We start from the raw sequence: 15,670 nt of genomic DNA, 5'->3' as shown, positions 1-15,670 counted from the left end.
CACATACCCATCCACACACAAGTAGCACACATGAAATAAATGGGAACATTTTAAAAACAGAAAAGAAACAAAAAGAAAGAGTTTGAAAACATAGATTTCATTTAAGATTTGTATCTAGAAAATATAAATCCAACAAAATGACAAATAAAAATGAGCAAAACAATTTTTACAGAAAAGACACTTGACATCGCTATTAAGAAAATGCAAATCAAAGTCACAATAACACTTCATATTCATATACAAAAGAAACTCTCTTTTAAACAAGGTAAATGTTGATGATGTTAAGGACATGGAACCCTTATTTTCCACTATTGGATATAAAATGTTGCCTTTGACTGAGGATGAAGCTCAGTGGTCAGATGTGTCCTAGCTCACTGACCCAGCAGCTCTACTCCTGAGTATACCCAACAGAATAAGAACATATGGAACATAAGTGCTCACAGAACAGTGTCAATCTAAACATTCATCTATCAATAGAGAAAAATACAAAATGTGCTAGACCCATATAATGAAAAATTAAGTCAGTAATAAAAGGAATGAAGTGCTGATATACATTAGAGTATACATTAACTGATTCATATTTGCTTAGCCTGGGGCTAAGGGATAGTTAAGGAGGGTATCAGGAAAAAATTGGAATAGGTGCTTAATGAGTATGGAGATTCTTAATAGGATGATAAAAATGTTCTAAAAATTGAGATGATGGCAAATCTCTGCGACGTACTGAAAAACCACTGAAGTAAAGCTTTAAAAGGGTAAATTTATGGCATGTGAATTGTATAATAAAGTTGTTTTAAATTTCACAAGTGAGGTTTTTATGAAACTGAAAAACTGAACACTATTTGATAATATTAAGAAATTATAATTATATTTAGGTGAGATAATGGTTTTTTCAAAGAAAAATACAATTCTTATCTTTTAGATACGTATTAAAATATTTCTGACATACAAGATTTGTTTTAAATAATAAGAAATTGAGAGTGTAATAAATAAGATGAGTTGGCAAATGTTGGGTATTTAAAATGTTTTTATTATATTACAATGTCAACTTTTGAGTAAGTTTGAGAGTTTCTGTATTTAGAAGCTTAGAAAATGACAGTCATTTTTAGAGTGCTTAGGCTAGACAGCATCAAGTAAACTTGTTGCCACTAACAATGCCAACATCTCACTTTGGTTTAATTAATACAAAAACCAATCTTAACACCAATTCTAAAGTTTCTTGATTCTGTTGATTTCTAACGCAGAATGAAAAGTCAGTGGAGAATATAAGGGATAAGCAGCTTAATTCCTAGGAATTTTGTCGTTGTTATGCAGTTTAAGTTCCTAGGAAAAAGAAAGGCTTTCCACCACAGCTATAGTCCCAAACAAAGTCCTACTAAGACTCTTCAGTTTAGCCTGGTGGTGATGGCACATACCTTAAATCCCAGCACTTGGGAGGCAGAGACAGAGAACTCTGTGAGTTCGAGGCCAGCCTGGTCTTCAGAGTGAGTTCCAAGACAGTCAAAGCTACACAAAGAAACCCTGTCTTGAGAAACCAAAGACTCTCCAGTTTAGGGATGCTCTCACTGACAGCATTCCACGAGGAAAACACTCAAAAGAGTTACCATGCTAAGCCATCTACATGTTGGCAAAGCTGTCTCTGTCAAAGGCTAGATAGTAAGTATTTCAGACATTGTAGGCCATAGGTATCTGCCTCTGTTGCAGCATAAAAAGCAAACAGAGCTGGGAGGTGGTGGCGTACACCTTTAATCCCAGCAGGGGAGGTAGAGCCAGGAGGATCTCTGTGAGTTCGAGGCCAGCCTGGGCTACAGAGTGAGTTCCAGGAAAGGTGCAAAGCTACACAAAGAAATCCTGTCTCAAAAAAAAAAAAAAAAAAAAAAAACAAAAAACAAAAAACAAAAAAGCAAACAGAGATAACACCTAAAAGGATGAACATGGCAGCCTTCCACTGTATTGTTATGTCTAATACCAAGTGGTGGTGACTATTATAATACGAAATATTAGCTTCTGAGTAAGAATTAAAAAGATAAAGTATAATTCAGAGGTAGACTTTATGGCATATACTTGTCAGGAGGCTGAGGAGTTGGAGCCCAGCCTGGGGTACATAGTGAGTTGTAGGCGGCCTGGTTACATAGTAGAACACTGTCATATATAAGTGTGTTTGTCTGTGTGTAAGAAAAAAAGATAAAGAATGAAGGTTATAACAAGATCCACCATGTTTAGGAGATAGATGTACATATGAAGTATAGTGCTTACAGGTGTTTGGATCATCATGGCTCTTTGATCTCTCATTGTTCTTACAATATCTAGTGGATAAATTGGCTGATTGCATTCAATGAGACACATGGCAGTTTCCATAGTAATAAGAACCCCAGTCCTTCCAATTCCAGCACTAAAACAAAAAGAGAGACAGAGATATGCAAAGTTTCAGTTGTGCAATTGTTAAACTTGTGGCTTTTCTGCAGAAATATCAAAGTATCAAATCACAACAAAGAAAAACAATTTCATTTTAAGGTTTTATTTCATAGAGCGAGCAAGTTAATTATTAAATATTTTAAACCATTTTAAAATGCAAAGTAGATCTAAAACAATACATCATTAACAAATACATAAATGACAATTATGTTTTATAAGGTAATGTTTTAAACATAGTTAATTTATATCAAACTTACCATTGAGATACTTAAAAAAAAACCGCCCAAGACATAATCTATAAGCATAACTATGGTAGCTACTGAAGATTTCTTTACTATAACGAAGCCACAACACTTCACCATTCTTTTTTTTTTTTTTTTTTTTTTTTTTTTTTTTGGTTTTTCGAGACAGGGTTTCTCTGTGTAGCTTTGCGCCTTTCCTGGAACTCACTTGGTAGCCCAGGCCGGCCTCGAACTCACAGAGATCCGCCTGGCTCTGCCTCCCGAGTGCTGGGATTAAAGGCGTGCGCCACCACCGCCCGGCCACTTCACCATTCTTGACGCTGCATCTTACTTGTTTTTTAAAGAACTATTTTATTTTTATGTGCATGAGTGTTTTGCCTGCATGTATACAAGTGCACCAAGTGCATGTGCACCAAGTGTATGTGCCTGGTGCCCACAGAGGTCAGAAGGTGGTGACATCCCCAGCAACAGGAGTTACAGATGGTTGACAGTCACCATGTGAGTGCTGGGTACTGAACCCTGGTCCTCTGACGAACAACTACTCTTAACTACTGAGCCATCATCTCTCCAGCCCCGACATTGGCCTCTTAATTTTTTTTTTTTTAGTTAGAATTCAAAATGATGGGTTTCATGACATTTTCCATGCATAACATGATACTTTGCTCATATTTAACCTCCTCCCACTACACCCCTCATGGTCTCCCTCTACCATCAGTACCTTTTTTGCTTTCCTGTCATATATATATATATATATATATATATACATATATATATATATATATTTAAATCTAGATTCTCTATGATAAAAACATAGAACATTCTATCTTTCCCATTAACTCTCCCTCTTCCCTTCATCCTTGTAGTCCCCTTCTTACCTGCATGTCTTATGCATTCTTCTTACAGTGAATATCAGCAAAAATATTCAAAATCTGTCTTTCTAAACCTGGCTTACTTTAATTAATATGATCATCTGCAGTTCTATCAACTTTCTTATAAATGGCATTTTCATTCTTCTTTCCACTGAATTCATTGTTCATATGCACCACATTTCCTCATTCATTCATCTGTTGTTGGGCATTTAGGCTGGTTCCACATCTGTGCCATTGTAAACAGTACGGTAATAAATACAGACATCTCTGTTGTGTGTTGACGTGGCATTGGTGCTTCAAATATATACTGAACAATGGTATATATGATAGTTAATATTTGAGGAACCTACATACTGATGTCCACAGAGGCTGGAGCAATTTATAGTCTCAGAAGCAGAGAATGAGGGTTCATCTTTCTCCACATCCTCACCATTATATATTTTCTTGATGATGGCCATTCTGAGTGGAATGAGATGGAATGTCAAACCAGTTTTAATTTTTATTTCCTTGGTAACTAAAAGATGTTGAACATTTTTTCATACATTCATTGGCTATTTTTATTTCTTCTTTTGAGAACTGTTAGCTTCTGAATAGATATTTTGTTTTTGATCTTTCTAGATATTAATCCTGGCAGATCTCCAGTTGGCAAACAGCATCTCTTCACCCCACTGATTATTTCTTTTGTTGTGCAGAAGCTTTAAAATTTGATTCAATTCCATTTGTTGGTTCTTGCCATTACTTCCAGAGCTATTACTCTTTTACAGAAAGTTCCTGCTTGTGCCATGAAATGTTGACCTATGCTTTCCTCTAGGAGTTTCAGATTATTAAGGTTTTCTGATCCATTTTAAACTATTTATGCAGAGTAAGAAGTATGAATCTAGTTTCATTCTTTTACAAGTGGACATCCAGTTTTTCCAGCACCATGTATTGAGGAGGTTGTCTTTTCTCTAATATATGTGTGGCTGGTTACTTTTTATCAGTTCAATAGGAACTAGAGTCACCTAGGAAGAAACTTCAATTGAGGAACTGCCTCCACTGGCCTGGCCTGTGGGCATGTGTTGAGGGGTACGTTTTCTGAATTGCTGATTGATATAGGAGGGTCCAGACTACTGTGAGCAGTGTCCTTGGCAGGTGTACCCAGGCTATGTAAGAAAAGTAGATGAGGAAGTCAGTAGACGCAAGGGAGTACCCACTGCGGTAGTTCTTCAGTTTCTGCCTCTAGGTTTCTGCGGTGAGTCCTGACCCGACTTTCCTCCATGATGGAAAGTCAACTACTAAGGTAAAGTCAATCCTTCCTTCCCAAGTTGCTTTTGGTCAGTGTTTGATCACAGCAGAAGAAAATTAAAATAGGGCAGAGACTGGTCTAAGACTGAGGCCTTGCTGTGATAGGTCTATGTAGCTTTGACCTGGAAAAGTCATTGAGTATTTGGAGCTTAATGAGTTGTTGGAAGATAATGCTAAGAGCAGCAAAGATGATGGAGGCCTGACTTGGGAAGTTTCAGAGGGAATTGGAGTCTCTCAAAAGCAGTCTATCAGAGCTGTTTATATGATATTTTTGAATTAAGAACTGGCTGTTTCAGCCAGGTGGTGGTGGCGCACGCCTTTAATCCCAGCACTCGGGAGGCAGAGCCAGGCAGATCTCTGTGAGTTCGAGGCCAGCCTGGGCTACAAAGTGAGATTCAGGAAAGGCACAAAGCTACACAGAGAAACCCTGTCTCGAAAAACCAAGAAAAAAAAAAAAAAAGAATTGGCTGTTTCTTGTCAGCTGGGGCTGAAGAATAATTTGTGATTAACAAGAGACCAATACTACCAAAGAAAAAAGTATGTCTCAATCTTGTAAAATGTGTGCATTTACTTCTGGGTCCATTATTCTAGTTCACTGGTCTCCATGTCTGTTTCATGCCAGTATTCCACTGGTTTTGCCACTATAGCAATATAGTATAACTTGAGATCAGGTATTGTGATGCACTCTGCTTCTGATGTGGGTGTGGGTGTGTGCTATTTGGGTCATGTGAGTTTTAGGATCATCTGCTCCAGCTCTGTGGAGAATGTCACTAGAATTTTGACCAGGATTATGTTCAGTCTGTAAGTTACTTTTAGCAGCACAGACATTTTTACAATTACTCTGGCACTCCATGAGTATGGGAGGTCTGTTCAACTTTCAGGGTCTTCAACCACTTTCTCCAATATTTAAACAGTTTTATTGGAGAAGCCTTTAATGTCCTTCATTATGTTTATTCTTAGGTCTTTTATTTATTGAAGCTTTTGTCAATGGAACTCCCCTGCCCCAAATTCTTTGTTGACAAATCTGTTACTGATATATATGAAAGCTATCTAGTTTTTGTATGCTCATTTTTTTTTTTTAAATCCTGTTACTTTACTAAGTGTTTTGCAGAGCTAAATTTTTCATGGAATCTTTAAGGTCTCTCAAAAATCGGATCATGTGACCAGAAATTAGGGCTAATCTAACTTTTTCCCTTCATTATTTCTATCTTTTTTGTTCTCTTGTTTTATTAGTCTAGCTAAGATTTTGAGATTATACTGGCCCAAGTATACAGCGCTATACTGACTATGTAAGTTGTTCCTAACTAGAGGAAATGTGTTCAGGTTTTCTACAGTTAGTATAAATGTTGGCTCCAGGTGTGTTGTAGTTAGTCGTTATTATGTTGGGGGCATGCTTCTTTTGTCTTTCCTCTCCTCATCTGTCTTCTTCTCTTCACTTTTCTTTCCCCTCAGCCTCCTTTTGCTGGTTGTTGTGGTTGGTTACACTAATGTTGCTCTTTTCCCTTTCCCTATCTGCATTAGGAATTTCACTGTCTTACTATGTCGAACACGGTATGATGGGTTTAGGTATCCTTTGTTTATTTAGTTCTCTCATGAAACTTACTCTTTCCTGTGTTCTCTTGATTGAATCTATCTTTCCTACTCCCCTGTTTTTAGAATTCCTTTAAGTATCTTTTGCAATGCTGACTTAGTGGTCATGAACTGTTGTAGTGTTGAAATGTCCTTACTTCTGTTCATATTAAAAAATAGCTTTGTTGGATATAGCAGTTTTATTGGTTATTCACTTCCAGGGATTGAAATACAGCATTCTATGCTTTTCTGGCTCTAAAAATCTGTTGCAAGGTCTGGTGTGTTTGCCTCCTCCCCACTCTGCCCCAAACAACTTACTATCTCAACCATGCTTTTCAGATTTATTTATTTTGAGGTATATGTATATGTATTATGTGTGTGCATCACATGCATTCCTGGCCCAAGGAAGTCAGAAGAAGGCATCAAATCCTCTGGAACTAGGCTTACCCACAGTTATGAGCCACTGCGTGGGTGCTGGGAATCAAATCTAGTCCTCTGCCAGAGCAGCTGGTGTTCTTAACTGCTGAGCTATCTCTCCAGTCCCTATGCTTGCCTGTATAAGTGAATTGCTGTTTTTTACCTACAGTTTGCTTTATTTTGTTTGAGAAAGGGCTCACTATGTAGTCCTGGCTGGCCTTAAACTCACAAAGATCCCCGTGTCTGTATCTGTATCCACTATGCTCTCTTAGAGTTTTTTAATATTGTTGCTTGTTTTATATTTTGGCATTTTGAGTACATTGTACCATGGAGAGGTTCTTGCCTAGTCATGCAATTTGGGGTTCTAAATACCTCTTGGGCTTAGATGTTTATTTCTTCCCTAGATTTGGAAAACTGCTAGACTTTCATTGAATAGATGTTCTCGGCCATTAGCTGTTCTGTTGACTCCTTCCACTCCAGGGATTCCTAGGTTCTGTCTCTTAATCACATCTTACGGGTTGGAAAGCTATGGTTGGGCCTTTCTGCTCACTTTCTTTCAGGCCATCATGTTTGTACAGTAGTCTTCACAGGTGTCCGCAATCCTGCTCTTCTTTTATTGTTGTTGCTTCGTGTAGTCTGTGGGTGATGCTTTCTGCATTCAATATTCTCTTTACACATTTGCTCTACTGAGTTTTTCATTTTCACCATTTCTGTTTGTTTGATTAACCTCAATTTCTTTGATGAATATCTCAGTCATGTGCACATTAACTTTTCCATCCACTTTGCTTACTTTCTCCCGTGTTGACAGCTTTCTTTCCAAGTCCTGATATGAAATCCTTAGTTCATTCATCTGTTTATATAGGAAAACGTTTGAATTCACCCAACCTTTTTTTGTTGTTTTTTTTTTTGAGATCTGCCTGCCTCTGCCTCCTAAGTGCTGGGATTAAAGACGTGTGTCACCAGTGCCCAGCAAATTCACCCACCATTTTCTCTGTCTTAGTATTTTTGAATTCAGTAATAGAAGAGTATTTCTATGTCCTAATTGGTGCTTCCATTGGTGTGGATTTTCACTCCAGTTTTCTTTGGGGGTCTGCTTAGTGAGCAGCCTACTCTTGCAGGCTAGACCCCCAATACCACTAAGGGAGATGGAAACAAATTGGTTTATCAATAGTAACACCACTCTGTATGTTGTACAGTTAAAATTGACAAAAGCCCAGCTGGGCAGTAGTGGCGCATGCATTTAATTCAGCACTCGGGAGGCAGAGGCAGGCAGACCTCTGAGTTCAAGGCCAGCCTGGTCTAGACAGCAAGTTCTAGGACAGCCATTGCTACACAGAGAAACCTTGTCTCAAAAAACAAAAACAAACAAACAAAATTGATCAAAGCCCATAATATACCATCAATGACCAAAGAAGAGAAAATGGCAAAACTAATGGAAAATATACTATGAAGTCAAAAATTATTTAGAGCAAACATGGAAATAGCAGTAATGAATGAGATGAAGGAAAAAGCCAGGAAAGGAGAGAAAACAGATGCAAAAACAATGTTAAATAAAAGAGTAAAGACAAGTTATAAAAGGGGAGAGGAAAAAACAGAAGATTAAAAACAAAAAAAGAAAAAAGCTTGCTGAATAGTGAAAAATATAAACAGATAAACCAAAGAAAGGGAATTAGCCGGGCAGTGGTGGCGCACGCCTTTAATCCCAGCACTCGGGAGGCAGAGCCAGGCGGATCTCTGTGAGTTCGAGGCCAGCCTGGGCTACCAAGTGAGTTCCAGGAAAAGGCGTAAAGCTACACAGAGAAACCCTGTCTCGAAAAACCAAAAAAAAAAAAAAAAAAAAAAAAAAAGAAAGGGAATTAAAAAAATAAAAACATAAAAGTTGTTTTTTTTTTTTTTTTTAAGGCAGGGATGGGAGTACACATGTAAACCCCAGAACTGGGGAAGTGGAGGATTCAGTTTAAAAAAAGGTACAAGACCAGCACAGGTTACATGAGACCTCATCTCAAAAATGTTAAAATAATAAGAGAAAACAGTAAGATAAAGTTAAAAATATCACCAAAAATACAGTAGCGAAAAAAATCTAGAGGAAGCCCAAGGGCAAAAAAAAAAAAAAAAAAAAAAAAAAAGATGACCAGTTGGATCTGACACTTTCCATACTGGCTAAACTCCAGAGGCCCACAGGCTATCTAAGTTCACTTTATGCCAGGGGCCTCTGCTGGCCACACTTAGTCTCGCAGTCTAAAACTGAAAACTACACGACTGCTTTTATAAATTACAGTTTTGAATATCTTGTTATACCAACACAAGCACATGAAGATAAAGGAAGTATTTCATCAGATCTAAGTTACAATCAATTGTAAGACAATTCCAATTTCAGAGATATTAAAATAGGAAAAGAACTAAAAAACAGCTATGTTTTCCCTTTCCATAGTTTCTAACACTGTTATATTAGAATATTTCCTTTGTCTTCCACCTTCAGAGCACACTTTGGCTCTAAATACCACAGTATTAATCACAATAAAAGGCCAAAGTACAGTAGGTACTCCCCCAGCAGCCAGTCAGTCACTTCCTAAGGACAGGAAATCAAGTACCTGCAATGAACAACAACCGGCTCTTCCTTCCCAGCCCTCTTGTTGCGCACATGACAAACGAAGTCCAGAAAGTCACTGGAGTCGTCAGGTACCCCATGGTCAGGCCAGGCTGTGTACTGGATCTGAGTGAGTTGACGACTCTCATTTTTCTAAATGAGAATGAAAAGGCACACATTTTGACATAGGAATTCCCTTTAAAGTATAAACAGTCATGCCGTTTTAATTTTAGAAGGAAAGCAAAAACCACCTTCCCTTTTCCTCTTGCCATAGTGTATAAACTCACTAAAACCCAATATTTCAAAGAAATAGTTGTATCCTTTTGAGGACTAGTAATTTATATTACTTTTTTTTTTTTTTTTTTTTTTTTTTTTTGGTTTTTTCAAGACAGGGTTTCTCTGTGTAACAGTCCTGGCTGTCCTGGATCTCGCTCTGTAGACCAGGCTGGCCTTGAACTCACAAAAGATCCACCTGCCTCTGCCTCCTGAGTGCTGGGATTAAAGGTGTGCGCCACCACGGCCTGTTATATTACTACACTTTTCTAACTCAGCTTCTGTATCTATTAAGAATTTTGAACACGGCAGTCAAATCAACAGGCAGAAATAAATTAAGGTCAGAGAACTACTCAAAGGGTTACCTAAAGAGATTCCAGGTGAGCAAAGACGGTAAAGTAAAAACCTCTGTGTGAGTATGAACAAAAACTGAGATCATCTTTACATGAGGCAAGTGCAATTATCAAGACTAGAGGGGGAAGCCCCAGGAGAGTGAAATGGCTCAGCAGTTAAGATGCTGTGGCCAAGAATGAGGAGCTAGGTCCAAACCCTGAGACTCCCGTGGTGAAAAAGAGACCAGATGCTAAAAGTTGTCTTCCCTCCCCAGGTGCACCACGACAAAAGCACAAGCACTCACACACACACACAAGTGTGATACATTTTTAAATAAAAACTCCCAATACACATAGATTAGAAATGAGATGTAATAAAAACACCAAGTTGAGAAAGGATTAATTCTACTTGGTGACGGAGGGAGCAATGGTAGATGGAACTAATTAAGAACCTTGGCTCAAATCTCGATTCTGCCAGTTACGGCATTTAAGATTTCAGAGTTTCCTTCGTTCACGTGAAAAATGAAATGACATCTACTGCTCCACAGGACCATCATTAGGTTGACAAGGCTTTATGAAAAGACTAAATACAATCGAACTACTTATTCACACACTTTCAAACACGTAAAGAACATCATGCTGCTAAGTGTGGAAGTATGTAAGTATCAACTGTTTGCTCTTTCAGCATCATTCAATCTGGGGATGCCATTTCCATTCAAGGGAGAACATGGAAGTAAAAGTTAATCAAATCTTGGGAGTAGTACCTACCTGTCTGTTGTCTATCAATGTATATGCATTTATATTGGTAGAAAATCTCTTTTGTCGATTATATTTGGCTCAAATTTTAAAATTAATTTATCTTTGCAAGTTCTAAGGTACTCAGCATATACAAATAAAAATGCCATGGCTAATTATAGATAGACTCTAAAAAAAGGACATTGAAGATAGAAATCATTACACACACACACACACACACACACACACACACACACACACACCTTCCTCCCTCCCTCCCTCCCTCTTTTTCAAGTTATCTACTTGAGAAAACAAAGATGAAAATGAAGAACTATCTTAATGGTTCACCCTACAGATCACACAGGATGCCACCAAACACTTAACTGACTCTTATTTGAATGGACTGTCACTTTCCCCCATAACTTTGGCTTCCCTCAGTGTCAGCTTCCTGCTTCCTTCCTTCTATTGTGAGACAGGCTCTACCTCACTTGTCACCATCACACCCTTGGAGAAGAGGTGCTTCCCACTTTCAAGGGTTTAACTGCTGATGGAAAAGGCTGGGCCGTCACAGCTTGTGCTGCAGTTATTCCTTCTTTTGCCCCCTTTAGAATGACAGGCAGTGTTGCCGGGTGTGGTGGTGCAAACATTAAATTCCAGTACTTGGCCAGGCGGTGGTGGCGCACGCCTTTAATCCCAGCACTCGGGAGGCAGAGTCAGGCAGATCTCTGTGAGTTCGAGGCCAGCCTGGGCTACAAAGTGAGTTCCAGGAAAGGCGCAAAGCTACACAGAGAAACCCTGTCTTGAAAAACCAAAATAAATAAATAAATAAATAAATAAATAATAAATAAATAAATAAATAAATAAATTCCAGCACTTGGGAGGAGAGGCAGCATGAGTTTCTGGCCAGCCACATCTATGTAGTAATACCCTGTTTCAAAAACAAAGTGACACAAAATGATGGGCAGCTGTCAGGGAAAGAATGAATTACGGGTAGTGAATCTGAGGCAGACTGTCTCTAGAGCCTGCCAAGACTAACATCATGATGTCCTTTACATATATATTCCAACTAGGGGACCAAGCCGTGACTCATTAATCGGGGTTTGCTTTTGGCACTGGAAGCCAAGAGGAATGACTGTGGTAGACCTAAGAAGAGCTGGCAGTCAAAGAGCTGCAATGGGCTTGCTGTCAAAGACCTTTTCTTTCCCATATCACCAAAACTGTGATGTTGCTCTTCTCTACTACTGGAAAAAAGTGAAAACAACTTGACATCTTTTAACAGCTTTACCTATTGCCCCAGACATATCCAAATCTAATACTGATTGCACTAAATTTTTTAAGATTTATCTTATTTATTATATAAACAGTGTTCTTTCTGCAAGTTTGCCTGTACGTCAGAAGAGGGCACCAGATCTCATTATAGATAGTTGTGAGCCAACATGTGGTTGCTGGGAATTGAACTCATGACCTCTAGAAGAGCAGTCAGTCCTCTTAACCTCTGAACCATCTCTCCAGCCTCATGCACTAAAATTTTTTATAAGCAAATGTTATGAATAAGCAAACTAGTAACTAATAATATTTGCCAAACTCCCAATTAACTGATTATCACATTTACCACTAGAAGTGGAAAATACATTTATGATAATACAGAACAGTAATATTTATATAATTCCAAATTACCCCATTAAAGCAAACAGTTGATACTTACTTTTATGTGTGTATGTGTGTATGTGAATGTGTGAAGAATCATTCCTTTAGAATAGGGTCTCTCCCTGAACCTGGCCCTTGCTCATAGCTATGGTGGAACCTAGAAAGCCCCAGGGATCCTTCTGTCTCTGATTTCTCAGAGCTGGGGTTACCGGCACTTGCAGTTATGCCCAGCTTGTTATATCAGTGCTAGAATCTGAACTCTGGTCCTGAAGACTGTGCAGCAAGTGTTCTTAACTGCTGAACCATTTTTCTAGCCAACAGTTGAGTAATTCTTGTTTCCTGGTATCTATTACTCAAACTAAAAACATTTTTGGCTTTCAAAGTCTTTATATCAGTTCTTCTGAACATACACTCTTATTGACTTCTTACCTCTTGGTTAAACAGTGTCATCTTCCTGAAGATATATGCAGGATTTCCTTCCTCAGAGTGGCAGGTGACTTGATAGCATCCATAGGATGAGCTTCCTGTGGGTTCTGGCCAATACTGGTGACATTTAACCTGATTATCAACAGGATCGAATATACAAAATTACATTTTTAGGTGTAGGAATTTAAATTCTCCAACTTTCCAAGTATTTTAATTTTTAAGAACTTCCAAATTTACAGAAAATACACCTTTCACTTAGATCTTCCAACTCCTGATTTTAATGTGTGCATTTGATATTGTATGAATGTGTGTGCACATATATGAGTGTGCATGTGCACAAATGGGTGTCCTCCATCGCTCTGTAACTTTTCTGGAGAAAGGGTCTGTCACTGTACTTGGAGTGCATCCAATTTGGCTAGACGAGCTGGTTGGACAATGAGCTCAGGGATCTGTCTGTCTTTACCCTGGCCCTCCAGCTCTAGGGCTACAAATACATCTATCGTACCTAACTGTTCCATGGGTGCCGGAGATCTGAACTCAGGTTCCCATGCTTGCATGGCAGGCCCTTTACAGACTTAGCCATCTTGCCCAGTCATTATTCACATTTTACAATCCTGTTTGGCTATATTCCGATAGAGTTTTACCACAGGTGTGTGTGCACATGTGTGGTCTGTACTATATAATCCCAGCCTTATTATCATATAGCTCACCCATTTAAAGTGCAATTGCTTTTAGTACACTTCAAAGAACTGTGCAACCATTACCCTCACCACTTTTAGAACATTTTCGCCATACCCTAAACCACCTCCATACTTATTAGTAGTTACTGTGCATTCTATTCCATTCCATCCTCTTTCTCAAACATGGACTTAGGCATCTACTAATCTACTTTTTATACTTATGGAACAGTCAATCCTGGATGTTTCATAAAAGCAGAATCATACAATAATTTTTGTTGTTAGAACTTTTCACTTAGTATAATGTTCTCCAGACTCACCCAAATTCTAAAATCAATACTTCAGTTATTACTATTACCAAATATTCTTCAGTAATTTGAACATATTACATTTGATTTAGAGTATGTAAATCTCCATTTCATGGCTAATGTTGGGAAGGCATGGACATATCTTCGATTCCTTGAGTATATATAGTACTGAAATTGATGACTTACGGAAATACCATGTTTCACTTTCCAATCTGTAAGCAGAGCAGTGCTGCATTTTCTCCACTCTCTCACCAACACGTGTCATTATCTGCCTCCCTTTAACTCTAATCAGTCTACTGTATATAAAGTAGTGTCTCACTGTGATTTGGATTTACATTTACTTTTTGATATCCAGTTATCTTCTTACGTGCCTAACAGATATTAGTGTATCATCTTGGGCAACTGTCTATTTAGATCCTTTGACAAGTTTTTAAATGATCTTGTCATTTAACTGTTAAATTGTAAGGAATCTTTACATATTCCATAAACAGGCCTCTTGGATATACAAGATTTTAAACAAATACAATGATAAGAATTGTAACATTTCTATCACAAGTATGGTGTTAGGCACAGTCTGAAGTATTTAGCTATAATAATTCAAATCATGGAACCACAAGAGAAGATTAAAGGCTACAAAAGAATATTCTGAGTCCATAAACACAATGTAATTTAAAAAGAGCCCAAGTAATAGGTCAGATTCAACTACAGCTTACTCTGCCACGTTCAACTTGTGTGGTCAACATCACAACCATGGAAGAGCCTTGTTCCCAAGTCATTTGCCAAAAATCTTTACAAGTGTGCGGTAATGGCCCTTGACAAGCAATGTACTGGTTTATAATACTTGAAGAAGGAATTTCCATCTAAAAAGAAAAAGACATTAAAATTTTTGCATTTTGACTTTTACTATGATTGGGAAGATGAGAACCATCCATTAATGTTAAACTGAACATAACTTATTTCAATAAACTGATTAATACAATAATCTTCATTAATAATTTCATCTGTAAAAGAAATTTCTGGCAATGTCCAAAGTCATACATATTCATCATTCAATTGTTGGAAAGAGTAATTTAAAAACAAATTATTTTCCAAAACACTACTTTTTTTTGGAGACAAAATCTCAATATGTAGCCCAGGATCCCAGATATTACAGGAATGTATGACCATATCTGGCACCACTATGGCTTAAAGGATAGTTTTACAGAGAAACTTGTTTTAGAGGCAGAGGGTTTGCAAAGAATTTTTTTAAAAGTATCTATAAATAGTTTATTGGTAAATTTCCTAAGGAAAAAATAATGCATTTTAGCTGAATTATATTCATAAAACAATGTGAAGAGCTATTAGAATGATGTTTAAAATTATTTATAGAATTAAATAAGACAAATAAAATATTGGAGAATCACAATTGAACTACATTTGAGGTTCATTTTAACAAGGTGATATCTACACATAGCAATTCAGAGAATATCAAACGTTGTATACTTGAAGTCTCCCTCTCAAACCACCTTCAAGTTATTATCAGAGTGTAATTTGTTTTTCTAGTTTCTAGTACCTCTTTCACATAGACAGACTGTACACGACAACTACGACAACTATTTTCCTATAAAACTATTTTTAAAATATATATGGTATATATATATATATATATATACACACACACACACACACACACACACACACTATATATATATATGGTCCTATTGTTTGAAAGATAATGCCAAAATTAGTATCTAAATTTCTTTCTTTTAATGGGCCCTCTTAAAAAAAAAAAAAGCCTGTAATTTATTTAAAAGATATTTAAGGCATAATTTAAGACAAAAAAAAAACATTAACAATATGTTTGTTAGCAGTAACAAGGTTAAACTGAATACTTTTCTAAACTTGACATTTTT

The 15,670-nt window shown here is 37.4% G+C and overlaps 1 protein-coding gene across 4 annotated transcripts in view; it reads right to left on the bottom strand.

The window, feature by feature from the left end:
* Nucleotides 1-15,670, bottom strand: part of Ptpn4 (protein tyrosine phosphatase non-receptor type 4) — a 184,403-nt gene that overhangs the window by 10,807 nt on the left and 157,926 nt on the right. For all 4 annotated transcript variants that reach the window (XM_059280465.1, XM_059280468.1, XM_059280467.1 and 1 more), the window contains 4 exons: nt 14,492-14,638; nt 12,797-12,925; nt 9,385-9,533; nt 2,254-2,389 (listed from right to left, as the gene is read on the bottom strand). In XM_059280465.1, the coding sequence (XP_059136448.1) occupies nt 2,254-2,389; nt 9,385-9,533; nt 12,797-12,925; nt 14,492-14,638 (561 nt within the window). The remainder of the gene's footprint in view (nt 1-2,253; nt 2,390-9,384; nt 9,534-12,796; nt 12,926-14,491; nt 14,639-15,670) is intronic.

This window comes from Peromyscus eremicus, chromosome 15, assembly GCF_949786415.1.
Source record: "Peromyscus eremicus chromosome 15, PerEre_H2_v1, whole genome shotgun sequence".
Classification (NCBI taxonomy): domain Eukaryota; kingdom Metazoa; phylum Chordata; class Mammalia; order Rodentia; family Cricetidae; genus Peromyscus; species Peromyscus eremicus.
The sequence above is the reverse complement of the archived record's forward strand: the minus strand, read 5'-3'. Positions and strand labels throughout refer to the sequence as shown.